At 36.9% G+C, this 20908-nt stretch overlaps 1 protein-coding gene across 1 annotated transcript in view; it reads left to right on the top strand.

Moving 5' to 3' along the window:
• TOPAZ1 (testis and ovary specific TOPAZ 1) overlaps nucleotides 1-20908 on the top strand; it is a 69967-nt gene that overhangs the window by 47916 nt on the left and 1143 nt on the right. The window contains 7 exon segments of the mRNA XM_060110971.1: nucleotides 737-803; nucleotides 1860-2034; nucleotides 2737-2837; nucleotides 5286-5451; nucleotides 10776-10940; nucleotides 12505-12708; nucleotides 17984-18167. Coding sequence (XP_059966954.1) covers nucleotides 737-803; nucleotides 1860-2034; nucleotides 2737-2837; nucleotides 5286-5451; nucleotides 10776-10940; nucleotides 12505-12708; nucleotides 17984-18167 — 1062 coding nt within the window.

Below are 20908 nucleotides of genomic sequence, written 5' to 3'. Positions count from 1 at the left end.
AAAATTGACCCCATAGTTGGCTGTCACACAGTATTCTTAGTTTAATGGAACCCTCCTCTTTTCTCCTTTTCTTCTTCTCTTCCCAGTTGCCAGTGTGCTTCTTTCATTTTTGTCTTTTTTTCTTTCCCACAAGCTATCTGTACATTTCACAGATTGCTTTCTTTAAATCATACAAAACTTTTAAGTTCCTCTGTGTGGTTTGTGTTCTAATATACCCAGACAGTTTTTTTCTCAGCATTTTCAAATTTAGTGTGGACTTTGTCTTTGTAATGGTAGTTCTTAATCAATGTTAGGTCCCTCTGGTAGTTTCCCTTTTTGGTTCTCCCCTACAGGTATTTTTGTTTGTTTTGTTTTGGTCAGTATTTGCTTACCACAAATCCTTATGGACCAGTGAGAGTGAAGTGGGAGCAGTAGAGATCAAGTGCTGAGATTTAATTTTTTTTCTCTTTTTATTCACAATTATTTTAAAGTTTTGACATTCTCTGTCTTCAAGTTAGGATGAAGGTATGATTTCATGTGGAATTTGCTTTTTCCTCCTTGTTGCCTGTGGTTTAGGAGGAAATAATATAAGTTAGGTATCTGCGCAGTTGCCATTTTCTTCAGCGCTGAATAATTTTTATAGTATATTACTCTCTCTTTCTCCAGTCTCTTAGGTATAAATTATAGAACAAATGAATTAGGAGCAATATTGACTTTTTGGGTGATGAACATAATTAACCCTTTTTTATTGTTAAAGGTTACAGATGAGGCAGTTTATAAAGAACTGGAAGTGTGATTTAGAGTCAGCCTTGAATGAAATAGAGGTATGTTGCTTATCTTTTAAATAAATTTCTGGGATCTCCGAAAACCAATAACAACAAAGAAACTTTGGATAGTAACCCAGTTTTAGAAAAGTTTTACAATGCAGCTGTTACACAGAGAAAAGAAGGAAAAGAAGTTTAATTTTTTGCAGGTTAATACTTTGAAATGCAAACATAATTTCTAGAGTTGTGAACTGTTCTAAAAATAATTCTAGAAATAGTTCGGTTTAAAATTAACTTATGTTAAGCCATAATAATCTATAGCTTAGCCTTTAATTCTTGTCACTAGGCAGACTCCCTCAGTGCACAAATGACTTGGCTTTCTTGTCGAGATCCATAGGTGGCTGCAGTATGTGACATGACGGGTAAAGCCAAGGTCATTGTGCACTCTCCAAGCATTTAAAGTCTGGATAAGAAATAGAGGACTTTCAGGATGACTGTACTTTTTAATTTAAGATCATTTTTGTACTCATTCTAGTAATTGTTGATCTAGTCTAAATTAGAATTTATATCCTTGAAACAATTTTTTGTTGGCATGGGAAACTTTCTTAGTTTAGAACTGAAAATAATAGGAAGATAGTAAGTTTACTGAAATTTACCTTGTAGCGCCTTTTGTAGAAGAAATGTAATGCCCAAAATTATGTGTGGGCTGCAAATCATAAATGGCCAACTAACTGTAAAATGCAATCTCTAAAAGTAGTAAAATAGTATTGCTGTGGAAGTAGCTCAAATCATGCTGCTAATCATCTGTTTTCCTTAAATCTATCTCCACTGTGTAGTTCAGCTTTGAGGGTGACATCATTAAGTACATTAGGAGCTAGATAATTAAAACAAGTGTATGTTGACATCTGGAGCTTATAGAGGCATTGCTATGGACAGAAAAGCAAATTGTACAGTAACATGTTACTGCTGTTGTAACACTTGTAGGTACGTTTATAAGATTTGCAGAGATTGTCTTATTAATTTCTGTATATCTAATGCCTGCATGTGCCTACCCCATAATATGTTTGCATAAATGACAACTTGCATTTTTTGTTTTGTTTTTAATAATTCTCATAGCATTATAAAGAAAAAGGTGACTGGACCAAATTGGGAAATTTATACATTAACGTAAAACTGGGCTGTGAAAACTTTGGAGATTTCCAGAGATTTTGTGCTTGTATTGCTGAAACACTGACAAAAGACTGTAAAGAAGAGAGACCAAGTGTTCCATTTTGTGAATTCGCTGAAACAAGTAAATGTCACTGTTTTGGTCTGAGTATTGTGGGTTAGGGTGATACAGTGTCCTTTATTATTGATTGATGGATTGACTGGTACAATGTTCATAACATATAAAGCTCTTAATAATCTCCATGTTGGGGATAAGTTAACACTGCAGTTTTTAGATACTTTTCCTTCTTTTTATAAATTTTTCCATCTATTTATTGTTAAATTAGATTATAATGATAAAAGGTCAATAGGATATCAGATGTTTCATGTTCTTATTTTTCTTTTCATTCAGATTGGTAAAACTATTGCTAAGAAATTGTAGTGGAGCATCTGAATTTTTGAATCATTAAATTGTTACTATCTTCACTATTGCTGCGTCAACAAAATTCGTATATTTTTGAGACCTTTCTTTTTACATCAGCTCTTCACTGCTATATTCTCTGTCAGGGTCGGCAAACTGTAAAGGACCAGATTTTAGGCCTTGCACGCACAGTATATAATCTGTGTCACACAGTTTTCTTTTCAAACAACCCTTTAAAAATAAAAACCATTCTTAAAAGCTCATAGGCTATACAAAAACAGGCCACAGGCCAGATTTGGCCCATGGGCTATAGTTTGCCGATACCTGGTATTTGTGGTAATATCACTGATTCCATATTAAATTTGCCTTTTCCATCATTCTAAGTGACTGTTTCACTTTCTTCCATATGCCTGCTTTGTGTTTCAGTTAGCAAAGATCCACAAAACAGTGAAGTAGATAAAACTTTGCTGGGAAGAATCGGAATCAGTGCTATGTACTTCTACCACAAGCTGTTGCAGTGGTCCAAGGTACTTCACAAAATTTTACTTTGGCTTGGTATATAGAGTGTTAGTTTAAAATATTTGAGCAGAATATAGGTTAACCCTGAAACTTTGCTGATAATTTGCTAATTTGCTAAAAATTTGCTAATAATCATTATGGGTGGCAAATTGAAACTTACACAATAAGTGAATTATTAGGTGGTATGTTAGGCAAATATGGAAAGGAGATGGCATGAGAAGAATATCTATGACTACTATGAAGAATCTCAGTATGAGGAACACATAGGAAGCTGTGCTAAATATCGTATTTATTTGAAGCACCTTTCAATTCAGAATTTATTTTGCCAGCTTCTGAGTATTGGTGGTATTATAATTTTGGAAGCTCTCTCTTAAGATGAACCCGAGATACTAACAATGAACAGAACTCTTTTAAAATCACTTCTTAGGATCCTCTGGAATACTGTATACCATATATCTTCATGTCTACCTTTGAGGCTTAGCTCACCATAGAAGTGGTGTAGTGATTCTAGACCATATTGTACTATCATTGTTTAGATTTCCCTGAGGTGATGGTGGAGTTATAGATTCAATAAAGTTAAGTAAAGTGAAGGACAGAAAAATCCAAAATAGGGAGCGAAGTGCTGAGGGATGGAGAGTGAGATGGTTGAGAGTGGGGTTACTATTGAATCAACTATTAAAATGTATCTTTTATTCCTTCCTTCTTTTTATAAAGAGGTTATTTCACAATTGAAATAATATTTAAGGACATGGTCACTCGGGTACACATACAAAATTCATGAATTTTTTTTTAAAAAGAAAATAATTTTTAAATAATCATTGTACAGAAGGTCTCCAGTCTCCAACATCTTCTAAGTGGTTTAGCACTTATTGTGTGGTAGGCCTGGGATGGGCAAAATGTACCTTGGCTCCGCTCTCACATTCTAGCTTAAAGTCTGTCATAGCATTAATTTCTTGGGTATTTAATGCTTGAGAATTTGAGGACTACCTAGTTAGAAGACCCTTTTTTAAAACTCAGACTGATTTTGCTGAAATTTTAGAGTATGTTTTAATTCTATTTGGTTTCTTTTTAAAGAGTTATTTTTGATATGGAACATTTTTTAAGTCTTTATTGAATTTGTTACAATATTGCTTCTGTTTTATTTTGGTTTTTTGGCCATGAGGCATGTGGGGTCTTAGCTCCCCAACCAGGAATCAAACCCACACCCCCTGCATTGGAAGGCGAAGTCCTAACCACTGGACTGCCAGGGAAGTCCCCTTTATTTGGTTATTTTTATTTAGGATATAAGCGGTTGGTGAATTTGTGCCCTTTTCTTTTCTTTTTTCTTTTTTCCTGGCCTGCTGCGTGGCATGGGGGATCTTAGTTCCCAGACCATGGATTGAACCCGTGCCCCCTGCAGTGGGAGCATGGAGTCTTAACCACTGTACCGCCAGGGAAGTCCCAATGCCTGTATTTTAATTTTAAATGTTAACTGTCTTATTTAGAATGAGTATTTTATTATCTTACTTAGCATGAATTTTTTAATGAAACATTCCATTTTGAACATAAAAGTAAAACCATTGAAATTAAACTTAAGGTATCCCTTGAAAAATGCACTCATTTATACAGTCAGATTGAAAGTACTTTGACATCATAATATGCATCTGACTCAAAATAGCATGTAATATAATATAAAACAAGAGTCTGAAAACCAAAAGCCAGATCTGGCCCACAGCCTGTTTTCATACAGCTCATGAGCTAAGAATGTTTTTTACATTTTTAAAGATTTAGAAATTTAAAAACAACCAAAAAGAATATGCAGCTGACCAAATGTGACCTGCAAAGCCTAAAGCATTTACTGTCTGGCTTTTAATGGAAAAATTTTGCTGACCCTGGTATAAAATAATAACACATGTCCAATTTCTGATGTCCACCCTAGAGATAGCTTTTATGTAGACAATGTGAAATAATTAGCCTATTGACTCAAAAAAATGATTTTCAGACAACAATTTTATCCCCCTTTTTTCCCTTTATCATTCCTTTATCTAAATTTCATATGAAATAATCTCCTTTTCATTGACTTTCCCTCCTGGATCTCAGGGTGATCAACAGAAGAAGAGCAAAAACATATGATGGGTAGCTTTCCACATTAAGGCATGAAATCCTTTTGCCAAATGAAATCTCTAGAGGAGGCACAGTGAATAAAACAAATGAAAGGAGAACCAATGAAAGGGGGCCCAGTGGTGGGCGTGGTTAATGAGACAAAGCCTGGCTTGCTACCCTTCCCTTTCCACCTTTGTGGCTGAGCAGGAAAGGGCTTAAGGAGAGAGTCTTAGAGCAGTTTGACAACCATCAGTCTAGAATTATTCAAATTGCATAATTGGCTTCTATATAATTATCAGTGACTTTGTACCTCTATAATACTCTTAATGATTGATACTCAGTGGGTTTTTTTGTCTTTGTTTTTTTAACTCTAGGGAAGGAAGGTCTTAGATAAACTATATGAATTAAAAATACATTTTACAAGTTTAAAAGGACTTACAGGGCCTGAGAAGTTAGCACCGAGATGTCAAATTGTGAATATTGCAGCAGAAATTTTTCTAAAAAGTGGAAGCCTAGATGGTGCCATTTGGGTATTAAGGGGTAAGTTCTGATATATGCCAGCATGAAATAATTTGTTAAGCTTGTTATAAATTCTTGGTTTTGTAGTTACCTCAAGTTGATATTGAATTGTGGGTGACCATTTGGTCTAAACCCCTAGTGATCATGTGGGTAGGAGAGGTTATATAAAATGAAAGGAGAATGTTAACCTAGCTTTAAAAAGAAACTGTGTGAACCTTTGCTGAAAAGTTAGTTCTTACTTTGGCCTAAGCACTGTATAGATACTTTACCTGATTATCTCAATTAATCTTCATAGAAACCCTATGAGTTTGGAATTATTAACAGTCCCCATATTATTGATAAGAAAATGTTGTCAGAGACAGTAAGCAGCTTGCCCCAAATGACATAACAAGTAAGGAGTGGAGGCCGGATTTAATCCCAGACAGTCCAGCTTCAGAGCCCAAGCTTCAGCTACTGAGACAGAGAAATCCTGATTGCAGTCTGCATAACTCTGTCTTTGCATGTGCTGGCAACCATGGCTCCAAACCAAGACAGTAAAGATTATTTCCCCTAGTAAGTCAAATCAGCTAACAGAAATTACCATGAAATTAAGCCAGCAGAAGCAACTAAGGTTAGTTTGGCGTGAGGTAAATAAAATTCAGAGAGCACAGTAGTAGCACAGCATCTAATGTAGCTTTGGCTACTTGGACCATCAAGCAGATTTTATTTGATAAAATGAGATAGATAAGAATGAAGAAACTTCGAGAATCTCAGTTTAGGTGGAAGATGGAATAAATTCACAAGTAAATAAAATAGAAAACTTTTACACTAACACACAAAACTAGCATGCATACATATTCATATATACATAAAATACCGTATTTGTTCAGTGCTGAGGGTTTATGGAATATAGAGGCTGTGATTAGACTTCGAGATCAAAAGCTTGTTGGAAAAGTTTTTCTTCAACTTAACAAATGTAACCAGTGAGTTTTCCTAGGACGGGAAGATTAATCAAAATAGAAAGATGGGCTTCCCTGGTGGCGCAGCGGTTGAGAGTCCGCCTGCCGATGCAGGGGACACGGGTTCGTGCCCCGGTCTGGGAAGATCCCACATGCCGCAGAGCGGCTAGGCCCGTGAGCCATGGCTGCTGGGCCTGCGCGTCCAGAGCCTGTGCTCCGCAACGGGAGAGGCCACAGCAGTAAGAAGCCCACGTAATGCAAAAAAAAAAAAAAGAAAGATACCACACAAAATACAAATATACAAATACAAAATAGAATGTTTATAAAAATAGGAAGTAGCAAAATGCAAGCCAGAGCTCACAGGCTCTGTGAGAAAGAAAAAATGTGGCAAGAAATGGAAAGGGTAAAATAGTTGGTAAAAATGGGCCTGGATGATCTTCTGCCTAAAAGTTTCTGGCAAAACTAGTCTTTCTCAAACTAGAGACTGGGGGAGGGTTTGTGGGAGGGGTGTGGAGTGGTCTATGGAGATTTAAAATTTTTACAATTTTGTTGTTTCAATTTTGAGATTATCTTTTAAAATTCTATCAGTTATAAACACAGGATTTTCGTTTGCAGTGACCATTCCAATTGAAAGTCATTTTTCATAAGTAAAATTTTATTTCTTTGAAAAAAAAGGGCCGGGCCTCCCTGGTGGCGCAAGTGGTTGAGAGTCCGCCTGCCGATGCAGGGGATACGGGTTCGTGCCCCGGTCTGGGAGGATCCCATATGCCGCGGAGCGGCTGGGCCCGTGAGCCATGGCCGCTGAGCCTGCGCGTCCGGAGCCTGTGCTCCGCAACGGGGGAGGCCACAACAGTGAGAGGCCTGCATACCGCAAAAAAAAAAAAAAAAGGGCCCACAGAAGTATGTTAAGTTGTCCCCAGAATTTTTTGGCTCTTCAAAGGTTCTGCAGTGAACAGGCCACTCTCAAGAAAGGAATTACAAATGGCTTGATCTCACTTGTAATAAGTGAGAGTAATACTTGTATTAAGAGAAATAAACATTAAAATCCTAAACACCTGTCAGACCAGCAAAGATTAAAGTTTTGTGATATGCTTTTCGTGAGGGTATAGGGAAATGAGCCTTCACATATATTGTCTTTAGGAGCTTTTTGACAAAATATCTGTCAAAATTTAGTAATGCATATTTCCTTTAATCTGTTAACTCCATTTCTAGGAATTTGTCCCACAAACACATTTATATCTGTATACAGGGGTATGCACTGTAAGTTATATGAAATCTCTTTTTTAAACCATCAACAATGATAACAAAGAATTCCAGATAACTTAAGTGTCTGTTAAGGGTGTACCAGTTAGTGAAACTGTGTGACAGCCATATGATGGAACAGAACGACGTAGAGCTGCAAATACTCATTGGAATGATCTCCAGGATTTACTACAAGTGAAAAAAGGAATGTGCTCAACGGTGTACACAGTACGCTACCACTTCTGTAAAAAAATAAAATGGATACATACATACTTGCTTTATACCCTTAAAATACTTGCAGAAGGATGCACAAGAAACTAGTAATGGTGGGTGCTTCTGGGAAGAAGAATTGACTGCTTGGAGGACAGGGATGAGAGGTATATTAACTTGTTACATATTTTTTCTATATTTTTTCCTTTTAAAATATGTGCATTTATTACCTACTAAACTTTTTAAAGAGGGGGTTTACATACACTTACTCACATTTGAGAAATGTAGAATATTTTATACATTTTTATTTAATGGGTGGCAGCCATTATGCAGCAGTCCCCAACCTTTTTGGCACCAGGGACCGGTTTCGTGGTAGACAGTTTTTCCACGGTGGGGGGGCAGGGTCGGTGGGGGAATGGTAATGCCAATGATCGGGAGTGGCAGATGAAGCTTTGCTTGCTTGCCCGCCGCTCACCTCCTGCTGTGCGGCCCAGTACCGGTCTGCAGCCCATGGGTTGGGGACCCCTGCTCTATTGTTTGGGCCTTACACATTGTCACTTTCACATTTTAAACTCTTTTTCAGCATTGGTACCTTGTATCCTGGCAAATGAACAACAAATTCCTACCTTGCCTTATACCCTTACCAGCATTAAAAAAAAAAAAAAAAAACTTTATAATTTTATAATTAAGGTTTGGGGGTGGAAAAATAAATGTCTTAACATTCTAGAATACAAATTTTGTAAAAAAAATTTATATGTGCTATTTATTGAGAAACTGCTCTTGAATTTTAAAATAACTTTTATTGCCTTTATATAAGTAATACATGGTTATAACGATTTAATAATATGTTTTGCTTATCCACCCCTTCTTATTTCTCTATAATGAAATATAGAGAAATTTCTATAGAGAAATAAGAAGGGGTGGATAAGCAAAACCGATGACAAAAAATCCTTATTCAGCCACCCACCCAGTGTTATAAATAACACTGCAGTGTTACTATACAGACTCTTTAGTGCCTTTCATTTTCATCAGGCAACAGTCTTTCTGTGGACATCTTTCTGTGAAAGGGAATATTCCTCTATAACATCACTTAATGGGCTGCATAGTTTTCCATCTTATAAACAAATATAGATAAACATAGATACATAGATAGGTCCATGAGTCCACTTCTCTTGAACTAGCTGGTTTTTAAATTTCTATGATAAACAAAATCCCTACTAAACATCCCTGCTAAATCTTAATTACGCCCTTAGGATAAATTCTGATGGAATTGCTGGGTAAAGGTAAGAACAGTTTAAAGCTTTTTGATAAATGTTGGCAAATTTGCCCTTGTTGCCATTCAGATTTGCAGCAAGTTATTTTGAGTTTATTAGAAAGCCTCCCTTTGTGAGAAAATCCTTAGAGAACAATTGCATAGGTATTGTCTATACAGTCATTGTCCTGTTAGGCATCACAGGTGCACATAAACAGTCCAGATGTTAGTGCCCAATTTTATGTTTTTTAGTTACCAGACAGACTGGCGCACTTCAGTTTATGCAAATCCTAATCTGGCTATTCCGAACATTGCATTCCAGGTGTTACCTCTGTGAATAGAATACAGAAGTACTCTACGCCTTTAGAAGTGTTGTACTAATTATAGTCATCTTGCCAGCATTGCAAGATGCGTATTATGAAACACCCTTGCCAAATTCATTATTATTTTTCCTATTTCTTTGTTAGTTTGACAGGATAAAAGTGATATTCACTGGTTTGTTTTGCATTTAGTTGCTTATTAGAAAATTTAACTATTTTTCTTTTTATTTCTATTTGTACTTATTCTTTTGTGACTTACCAGTTCACATTCTTGGTCTGTTTTTTAATATTAATATTTCTCTTCATTATTGATTTAATCAATTTAGGAGTAAATTAATGAAGGTATCTGTCTAAATGAGTTAATGATTGTAAAGCACTAATATTTATAAAACACTGCCTCGTAGGTAGTATAAATCAAGTCAACTAGTCAAGTGAGCTCTAGTAATTTAAAAACAAGCTCCTACTTTAAAGTTTTCTACTCGATGCTTAAGTCTTTATTTTGGCATTGTATGCTTGAATTATCAAATCTTTCTTTAATACTTTCTGTATTTACTGTGCTGGGAAGGCCACAAAAGAAAAGGATTGACTCCTGCTCTTACTCCTGTTGAAAAAGAACACAGGAACGTGATTTGAATGTTACATGACAGCGTTTCATTATGTGTCTCATTATGTGTATAATGATTGAGGGAATTAGGTAAATGGTAAGATGCTGACATTTCTAACATGTTAACACCTCCGTGTTCTATACTACAGTCTCCTATTGTTTTTCTCAATGTGAAAATCAGGGCAGAAATTAAGGAACTTCAGCATTATAGGTAATATTCTCTTTTCTTTAAGCTGTGTGATGGGTACCTAAGGATTCTTTTTATTATTTTATTATTATGCTTTTGTAACTTCCATATGTTAGATATTCCTCTGTACATAGCAAGTATTTTATTTAAAAATTTTTAAATAGGCAGATATTGTGGGGGAAAGCTGCTCTCCAAGAATACCAAAACTAATTAAATTATTCTTTACTGTAAAATTGTTTAAGTTGTCTACACAAACAATATTTTACCTTATAATGTATACTCATTATAATCTGAACATTTTGTCATATAAAAATAATCATTAACTTCAGAATCAACAACTGGTACATTTAGAAAAATGAAGAATTAGTAAAAAGGTAAAAATAACAAAATGGTCATTAGTTGCATCTTCTTAGGATGATGATCATCACTATATAAGTTGTTTCTAATAAATTTGAGCTATGGTTATCTTTCTGAGTACACGTATTTAAGTTTTTCCACTTTCTCCAAAAGATACTTAAAAACATTTGTTGTGATTATACTGTTAAATGTAATTTTCATGGTGTAAAGTACTTGTACTTTTTCTTTTTGTAAGAGTCAGAGTGGGTCATCAATACACCACTGTGGCCTTGTGATAGACTGGATGTGCTCAATCGGCATAATCTGCTCTGTACAATTGCAAATGAAATTTTAGCGAAGAGTCTTTACAGACAGACATTTGAAGTTTTGCAAAATCTACCAGGTTTTCAAAATTCTCAAGGTATGTTTTTTAAAAAGTCTAGCTTAATTATCTCTGGCCCATCTGGTATTTAATAAGAAACAGTTCTCCACCTCTTTTGGTTGAATTTTATATTCCAGCATATATTTTTAATGATGTTTTTTGTGAAATGTGTTCTCTGCAAATTGAATATGCTTTCCTGATGGTTTAAAAAAAGAAAAAGAAAAAAAACCAGAGATGCTTATCTTTTGTCAGCAGTTCCTACAAGGAGCATTTCATCATTCCTTTTCTAACCTCTGTCAAGTCATCAGCAATCAATGTTAAGTGCCCCCAGCAAGCTTTATACTGTACCTTAAAATAATTTTTTGCATTGGCATAATAAAGAATACCTTTTCTTTGATCACTTAACAAACATAGAACATAGTTTCCATTACCTTGGAACATAGGAAAACATGAAATAAATGGAGGAAATTAAGCAGATGATGGGTTCAAAGAAAGAGAATGCCAGTGTGGGCAATGGCGGGCAGTGCTCTTGAATGCTTGCAAGTCATATGAGAGAGTCTCTATGAAGGGAAACAGCAAACGCTTTGGGTCAGGAATGAGCTGGGCAATGGGTTCAGAGTGGTGGGTTAATGTTTAATGAAAACATATACTTGAAGGCCTCCCCTCAGTGCTTTATCACTCTCCATTTTCCCATGTATTCCACTGAGATACTGTATTGTCATTAACATTCTTATCTAGCTCCTTAAAGGCAATTGTTTTCTTTATCGTGGTATCCCTGGTACAATGGCTGCTGTAGAACTGGCTTTTGATATACAATTATCGTGATAATGAAACAAAGTATAATAGTGAGATCAAACAGATAGTTGTGTCAGATTTTGGAAGACCCCGAATGGCAGGCTAAAGGAATTTTCTTCTCTATGTGTAGTAAGGGGTTACTAGAGTTTCGGTGCCAGGGCGTGACATAATGGAGTTGGTGTTTTAGGAAAGTTCCTCTGGTGGTAATGTTTAGAAAGAGGCTAAAGGTAAGGAGATAAATTTCCTGATAAGGCCTAGACCACTAAAATGTCCTAAAGTGATAAAGACCTAGAGTCTAGGTCATAGACCCACCTGACTGAATATAGGGGATAAAAGAGTTGGAAGTATCCAAGGTGACTTCACTTTCTTCTAAGTGAAAAGCAGAAAGGAGTAGACATACCCAAGAAAGGAGGTTTTGGTTTTTTTTTTAATTTGAGAGTGAATATTTATGAGTGGATGATTTATTTTTAGTCATGGGAAAAACAAGTATGAGGTCTGCACTGTAGATAGAATGCACACAGAACCGTGCAGATGCAGTCACACTTGAGGACCATGGACAGAGGTGTTAATGTAGCCTCTGAAATCATATTCCTTTCACATTCTCCAATACAAAGTGAATGAACCGTTTTGCTTTTGTTGAATTTTTTGTTTCTTTGTTAATTTAGTATGTAAGCTGATTGCATTTTGGTGACTCTGACTCTTAGAGCAGGTAGGAAGGGGCCAAGGAGAGTAGAGGGGAAAGGAGTAAGAGAGAAGTTTGAGAGAAGATAGATCAGTTTCACTATATCAATGATTTTTTTCTTTTCAGAAACTGTGGAGGTCTCACAGTATAGCCTCCTTTTTAATAAACTTCTAGATGCCTGTATAGAAAGCAACAGTCTTGGTATATCATCCTCCGTAGCAGAATTCATGATTTCAAAGAGCATCCCTATTGATTTTCCCTTTCTTAGAAGATTAATTACTTCTTTAGGAAGAAGTTGTTTATGGCTCAAAGCCAGAGCCCACTACAAAAGTAAGTTACACTTTAAAATTTTAAATTTTGATATATTGGTTTTGAATTTGGTTTTCTAACCTGAAATCTATGTATAATATTCATGGTGGGGCATTAAATATGTAAAAAGAGCAGTTGATACACATTTAAAAATAGTGGTCTACGTAGATTTGTGCTCTTTTGAAGCCTGTTATTTCTCATTTCTAATTGCTATATTTTTATTTCTTTCTGTATTGGCATGTCCACGGGAGGATATGAAACGGAAATAAATGACAGAATTTGTACCAGTTTGGCATATTTTATAAATATATAGGAGTAAACCAATTGGTAGAATGAAGCTTAAGGAATACATATTTATCCCTGGTATATCCCTGATCTTTTTGGTTAGAATATGTTATAACAGGCACATGGGAAGTACAGAGGGCGTCATTACAATGCAACATGATATATAACAGTTTTTCACATGGCTCCTAGTAATGTTTACAACTGTTCCTCTCTAACGAGTAAGCCTAGAAAACGAATACTTTCTCTAGTCCCAATCTCCTTGCAAGTATTTTAATTAGAAAACAATTCTGTGTAGAATCTAGATCTAGAAAGTCATTCTTTTCTGCCTTCATGCAGTAATTTGTCTTAAATTTCCATTTCTACCACCATCAACTATATGACAAACATTTGAGTACCTACTCTGTGTCACCACTGTGCCAAATGTGTCAAACATCCCAGCCATCCTACACCAACAAAAACCTCTCTGAACTTGGAAGTGTTTTTCATGTTCCCAGCTGTGATCAGTTTAGCAAGTGGTAACTTTTTTTCCCCAGTGAAATGGGAAAGAAACTATTAGTTTGCATTACAGGTAGTAAGATAACATATTATTTGATCAGATTTTCATTTCAGTTACATGTATTCTTATATGTGTGCTAGGGCATTATGTAAAATGTATTTCTTCTTTTTTTTTTTTTTTTGCGGTATGCGGGCCTCTCACTGTTGTGGCCTCCCCCGTTGCGGAGCACAGGCTCCGGACGCGCAGGCTCCGGACGCGCAGGCTCAGCGGCCATGGCTCACGGGCCCAGCCGCTCCGCGGCATATGGGATCCTCCCAGACCGGGGCACGAACCCGTATCCCCTGCATCGGCAGGCGGACTCTCAACCACTTGCGCCACCAGGGAGGCCCGTAAAATGTATTTCTTATTGTAGGTTACAATAAAAAGTTTTGAAAGCGGAATTTTTATAAAAGGATCAGAAATTTAGAGGCAAGGTGGAATTATTTGTTCATAACACCTCATTTCAATTTTGTGGTTATGTTTCAACTCCTTATACTATTTCCCTGCAGACTGCTAGAAATCACACCACAAAGTATATATGTACTATTTGCTATAACTTCTTGATTTTAGTTTTTAGAATTGATGTTAATGAGGTATTTTTTTCAAATAATTGTGCAATTTGGGAAAAATGCCATCAGAAGGCATTTATATGCCACAGGAATAATGTGTTAACTTGGAAACATATAAATGAGATTTCTATGAATCTTTCTGTTTTTTAGTTGAAAATAAAATTTTGTATTACAACAGCTAAACTTAATCATTTAAAAAATTTTCAATTGACAGCTTTATTGAGATATAATTCAAATGCCACACAGTTCACCCATTTAAACATGTACAATTCAATGGTTTTAGTGTATTTACAGAGTTGTGCAACCATCACCACAATCAATTTTAGAACATTTTCATCAGGCCCAAAAGAAACCCCATATGCATTGAGCCACTCCCCATTCCCCCAAATTCTTTCAACCCTGGTAATAATTTAGTTTTAAAGACTTTTTTAAGCGATGTGTTCAAGCATTTAATGCCTGAGTACAATTCAGTACCTTTCTTATTAGCTTAACACATCTATGCTTAATTTCATATGTAGTGAAACTTCCGGGACTTATGCAAGTGAGGTTATAGGGTAAAGAGTATTTTTGTTTTGTTTTGTTTTTAATGTACCTGAGTTATAAAATGAAGTGAGTCATTTATAGTCACTGATCAGTCTTCAGAACATCTCATTTCCTGACAGTGTTGACATTTAAAATATCAGTGGAACTCTCTTTGGATCTATCTTCACACACAGGTTAACACATGCTAGGAAAGCCTTTCAGTGCCTTATAATCACATCTAGTAGTACATATTTGATTCTGAGCTTACAGTTAATTTTTCATCAAGGCACTGTTAAGGCTGTAGTGCCAGTGCCTTTGTTTTGCTTTTTTCTTTAATATTTTTTACAGCTTTATTGAGATAATTTCACATACCATAAAATTTACACATGTGAAGTGTACAGTGCATTTTTATTTGTTTGTTTATTTTTGGTTATGCTGTGTCTTCATTGCTGCACGCGGGCTTTCTCTAGTTGCAGCGACTGGGGGCTACTCTTGGTTGAGGTGCGTGGGCTTCTCATTGTGGTGGCTTCTCTTGTTGCGGAGCACAGGCTCTAGACATGCAGGCTTCAGTAGTTGTGGCACACGGGCTCAGTAGTTGCGGCTCATGGGCTCTAGAGCACAGGCTCAGTAGTTGTGGCACACGGGCTTAGTTGCTCCGCGGCATGTGGCATCTTCCCAGACCAGGGCTCAAACCCGTGTCCCCTGCATTGACAGGTGGATTCTTAACCACTGGACCACCAAGGAAGTCCCTACAGTGCATTTATTTTTATTTTATTCACAGAGTTGTGCACCACAATCTAATTTTAGAACATCTTCAACACCTCTAGAAAAAGAAACACTGAACACATTTATATTCACTCCCCATTCCATGTATGTTTCCCACCCGACCCAGTCCTAGGCAACAATTAATCTGTCTCTATGGATTTGCCTGTTCTGGGCATTTCACATAAATGGAATCATTCAATTTGTACTTTTTTGTGACTGCTTCTTGTACTTAACATAATGTTCTCAAGGTTTCAATGTTTTCAAGATCCATATCGTTAGCCTATATCATTATTTCTTTTCTAATTACTGAATAATATTCCATTGTATGGAATTTGTTTGTCTATCCATCAATTAATGGACATTTGCTTTGTTTGCACTTTCTGACTATTATAAGTAACACTGCTGTGAACATTCACATGCAAGTTTTTGTGTGGGTGTATGGTTTTCATTTCTCTTTGGAGCAGAATTGGTGGCTCGTGTGGTAAATCTATGTCTAGCATTTTGAGGAATTGCCAAACTCCTTTCCAAAGAAGCTATCTGTTTTACATTTATATTCCCACCAGCCATGTATGGAATTTCTAGTTTCTTCACATCCTCACTGAGTTTTTTATTTTAGCCTTCCTGGTGGATATAAAGTGATACTTCACTGAGGTTTTGATTTGCATCTTCCTAATGACTAATGATGTTGAGCATCTTTTCACATGCTTATTAGCCATTTGTATATCTTTGTAGAGAAATGTCTATTCAATCCTTTGCCCATTTTTTTCTTTGTACTTTTTTAAATTGAGGTGTTTTTCTTTTTTTTTTTTTTTTTTTTTTGTGGTATGCGGGCCTCCCACCGCTGCGGCCTCTCCCGTTGCGGAGCACAGGCTCCGGACGCGCAGGCCCAGCGGCCATGGCCCACAGGCCCAGCTGCTCCGCGGCATGTGGGATCTTCCCAGACCGGGGCACAAACCCATGTCCCCTGCACCGGCAGGCAGACTCCCAACCACTGCGCCACCAGGGAAGCCCTCTTGTTTTTTCTGGTTGAGTGTGTTAACTATGTGCGGGGGTACATATAAATACATACTATTCATATGCACTCTACATACAAGTCCCATGTCAGATATATGAATTCAATTTTTTTTCTATTCCAGGAGTTATCTTTTACTTTCTTGATGGCTTTGCTTGTGTTCCCTAACTAATCAGAAGGAAATTATCCAGGGGCAGCAGAATTGCCTTCCTGATGCTCCTGATGTACTACTTAGTCCTAAAAATACGGCTTTTCTGTCAGAACTGAAAAGTCGGGAAGGGAAGATGTTATTAGTAAATCTTTTCCTTACTTTCCCCTGCTAAAACCAAATAGGAGTATTTTTCTTTTCATGTTTGATTTTAGGGGGAAAGATAATATTAGTAAATTTCTACTTAGTTTGTTGGCTTTTGTTTTCCTCTTCTGCTCAGAAGTAAAACAGGTATGCATGTAAATTATACCTACCAATATTTAGGAATGTTAACGAGTCAATAGTTTGTTGGTCCTGGCAGTGATCTAGGAAGGTGGGACTTCCTAGTGGTTAAGATTCCAAAATCTGGAGTCTGAAGGCCAGGGCACTTACCCAAAGCCCCCCATCTATAATATGGGAGTTGTTGTACCTAATTGCAAAGGTAGTAAACTGTCAGGTTAAAAGTAGATAAAACCTATGTGTTTAGCTCAGGTACCTGGCATATAGTAGGTCCTCAAAGATTAGTCATCATTATCCATATTAGAAAGATTTATTGAAGATATTTAACTTAATAAAACATTTTAAACAAATTTTACACACAGATTTAAATTGGTTTCAGTAAAAGACAACAATATAATATTGCCTATATACAATTTGGATGTCCTGGACTGATGTATAGGGGATTTCCCTGTATATCACTTGTAATAAGAACCTAAACAGTTTAAAAGTTGAATCTGTTCTTTGGAAAAGCAAAATTTTTAGAACATGAATTGGAGAACAACACACTGAGCACCTACATGATGGAAATGTATCTTACTCATTTTTATATCTAGTGTTTAGCGCAATGCCAGACATTTGTAGGAACAGCAAATATTTATTGCACAAACTTTAACAGCACTATAAATAAGTATACTAAAAAATACTATAAAACTGTGATAGAAAGTAAAATCTTCAAATTATAATTTCTATTTTCTTTCTACATTTTGGATTCATAATTCAAGATAGGTAGTTATATATATAATTATATATAATAACTATATGTAGTTGCTATTAGACCCAGATCCCATTAAAACAAAACCCAAGTAGCTATTCTGGTTTTTTAGTTATTCTGAAATTACGTTGTGTTGACTATGGCTTAAAATAAATGGACATTTGCTACAATGAGACTCAAAAGTTCTTTTTCAGGGTTTGTTTTCTTTTTAATTTCTCACTTCATGGTTAATGTTTCAAAACCATTTTACAAAGAATGATCTCAATTGTACTAGGATAATCTCACTACCATATAATTTATGCAATAAATCTGCTTCTAATGTGAAGAATTATTCTGAAACAAAAGTAATTATCACCTGTGGATATTTTGGAAGTCTAGGTTTTCACCTATTGGGGTTTTAGTAAAGTTTAATCTGTTACTTGACTTTCAGGTGCTCTTTCATTGGGTTGCTACCCACCATTGGAGGGAAATTTATACCGAAAACTTCTACTGATTCCTTCATATATGTCTGAGATTGAAATGCTTTTAGCTATTGAAATCTTCATGGTATCTAATGCTAGTAGTATTCAGAGTCCTGGACCTTCTACACAGATGCTGCAGATAGTTTTAAAAAGGTTGGTTGAAATAACTTCTGACTGCATCCTGAAAGCAGATCATGGCTCCCTACACTTGCCCTAGGATGTAAATGTTTCATTTATTTGTATATATATAAACTTATATATTTATATACTGCATATTTATATATTTATATACTTGTGCATGTGTGTATTGGCAAACTTTGGTAGCATTTATATTGAGAAAGGATTTGACCTATTTGAGGTTTAAATCCAAACAAGTTAGTACCTTTCAGTAAACATTTTGACAACTTCAAAGATCTTGTTTAGGTGTTCAAAGAGATGGGTCTTTTTTTTTTTTTTTTTTTTTTGTGGTACGCGGGCCTCTCACTGTTGTGGCCTCTCCCGTTGCGGAGCACAGGCTCTGGACGCGTAGGCTCAGCGGCCATGGCTCACGGGCCCAGACGCTCCACGGCATGTGGGATCCTCCCGGACCGGGGCACGAACCCGTGTGCCCTGCATCGGCAGGCGGACTCTCAACCACTGCGCCACCAGGGAAGCCCGAGATGGGTCTTTTTTAGGCGTGGACATTTCTCGTGTACTGGTGGTTTTTAGTTAGGTACCTAAAAGTTATCTTTCTGGTCAACACAAAAGATCTAAGGTCTAAAAGGGAAACATATGATAATTTATTAGGTTCAGTCAAGAATCCTGTTCAAAATAAAGCCATCAGCCTAGTTTCAATATTTTAAAATGTTGTTATAAATGCATAAATATTATAATGTAGCTGTTGGACCAGAGTGGCATCCCTTCAGATGATTTTGTTCAAAATCCAAGAATTTAGTTTTACACCACTCCAATTTCTTGTCAGCTTTATCTAGGAAACTTGTAATATAAGGATCTCATGGGACTCCTGTTTTGGCATTTCTTAACAAGAATTTTGCTTCCGTTTACTGGTGTTAGAAACCAGATCCTCAGACTGAATATTCTGTTAGTTATCTATTACAGTGTATAAGTTATCCCAAAGCTTAGTGGCTTAAAATAGCAAGTATTTTCTTAGTTTCTGTGGGTCAGGAATTTTAGAGTAGCTTAGCCAGATGGTTGTGGCTCAGGGTCTCTCATGTCATTGGACTCAGGATGTGGTCAGGACCTGCAGTCGCCTACTTGATGGCTTCACTGCGGCCGGAGGATCTGTTTCCCAGCTGGCTCACTCATGCCTGTTGGCAGGAAGCCTCAGCTCCTCACCACATGGGCCCCTCCATAGGATCCTTAAGTGTCTTCATGACACAACAGCTAACTTCTCTCAGCGTGAGTGATCCAGGAGAGAGAACGCAAGGAGGAAGCTACAGTGCCTTTTGTGACCCTACATCAAGAACTGTGAAGGCTCTGAGATTCCACCCCATTTGCAGGCTGTAAGTCAGCCTGCCATAGTTTCACGGATCCTGGCATAAGACACAAGACTTCCTGGGTTGGAGACAGGACTTTATTACTCGTGGCACAGCAAGCAGCATGATTATCTGCATATTTGTATCTCTTCCTCTTGCTCCCAAGTCCCACACTTGGGCCCAGATGGATACCTGCACATGCAGTGGGTTCCATTACATGAGAGGAATCCTGAACTTAGGAAGCCTAATCATTTATAATGGGTAATAAACATACCTGCCCCTTTGCTCTTCAGATGGAAACGCTACCTCCACCTTGTAAGGCTGTAAGCAAACCTGTCTTTTGTTCCTGAAGGAGAAACTATCTTTGTCTTTCAAGGTTGTCCACTATATTAAACATCCTTGAAATCTGGAACAAGGGGTAATCAGTGTCTCTGCTCTCAGAACTTCCAGAAATGCAAGGGACCATGAAAATTGATATCTAACAATCTAGTGTCCAAAGTTGTGCATCATTTCTGCTCTATTTATTGGAGATAAACAAGTCATTCAATCCAGCCTACACTTAAGGGGAGGAGAATTTATTTTAGGTCCACCTTTTTTTTTAAAACCCACTAAAATTAGCTTTTTTGTTAATTTTAGTGGGTTTAAAAAATTAACAAAATTTATTAATTATGTTAATTTTCCTGAGGGCCTTCTGTTTACAACTATGCACTACAGTTGCATGAGGCATTTGGGCTCTCCATCATCCTAATGAGGGTTTGGTTTTCTCATAACTTTCCATTCCCCACATATGCAGTCTGTGTATTCATTATTGAATTTTTGGGGTATTTGTGATGCCAGCACATAACTAGTGACATGCCTGGATCTTCTATTTTGTCCTAACCAATATTGTTTTCTCCATTACTGTTATCATACCAAGGCCTGCTTTGTTACATTAACCTCTGAGAGAGTTTTTATTCATCTTAAGACTTTCAAAAACTGCATATAGTTAGTGTATGCCCAGTCTACCAGATTTCAGGCACCAATCCTAAGCTAGAATGTACTAGAAGCGGCCTGACCAATCTTTGCTCTCTATGATCACTGATTCCTGTTCAAAGCGGAAGTCCTTACTCCCACCACTCTGTGGACCACACTGTTGTGCTAACACAGGTAGGCTCATACTCGGGCCTTGCTGCTGAGCCTTATAGGTGCCCAGAGCAGGATGCAGTGAACACAGAGAAAAAGTGATGCCTAATAACAGATACATCTCTATTTTATTTTTTTATTTTATTTTATTTTATTTATTTTTTTTTTTTGCGGTATGCGGGCCTCTCACTGTTGTGGCCTCTCCCGTTGCGGAGCACAGGCTCCGGATGCGCAGGCCCAGCGGCCATGGCTCATGGGCCCAGCCGCTCCGCGGCATATGGGATCCTCTCAGACCGG

Source organism: Mesoplodon densirostris, chromosome 10, assembly GCF_025265405.1.
Source record: "Mesoplodon densirostris isolate mMesDen1 chromosome 10, mMesDen1 primary haplotype, whole genome shotgun sequence".
Taxonomy (NCBI): Eukaryota; Metazoa; Chordata; class Mammalia; order Artiodactyla; family Ziphiidae; genus Mesoplodon; species Mesoplodon densirostris.
Note: the sequence above shows the minus strand (reverse complement) of the source record. Positions and strands in the feature narration are given on the sequence as shown.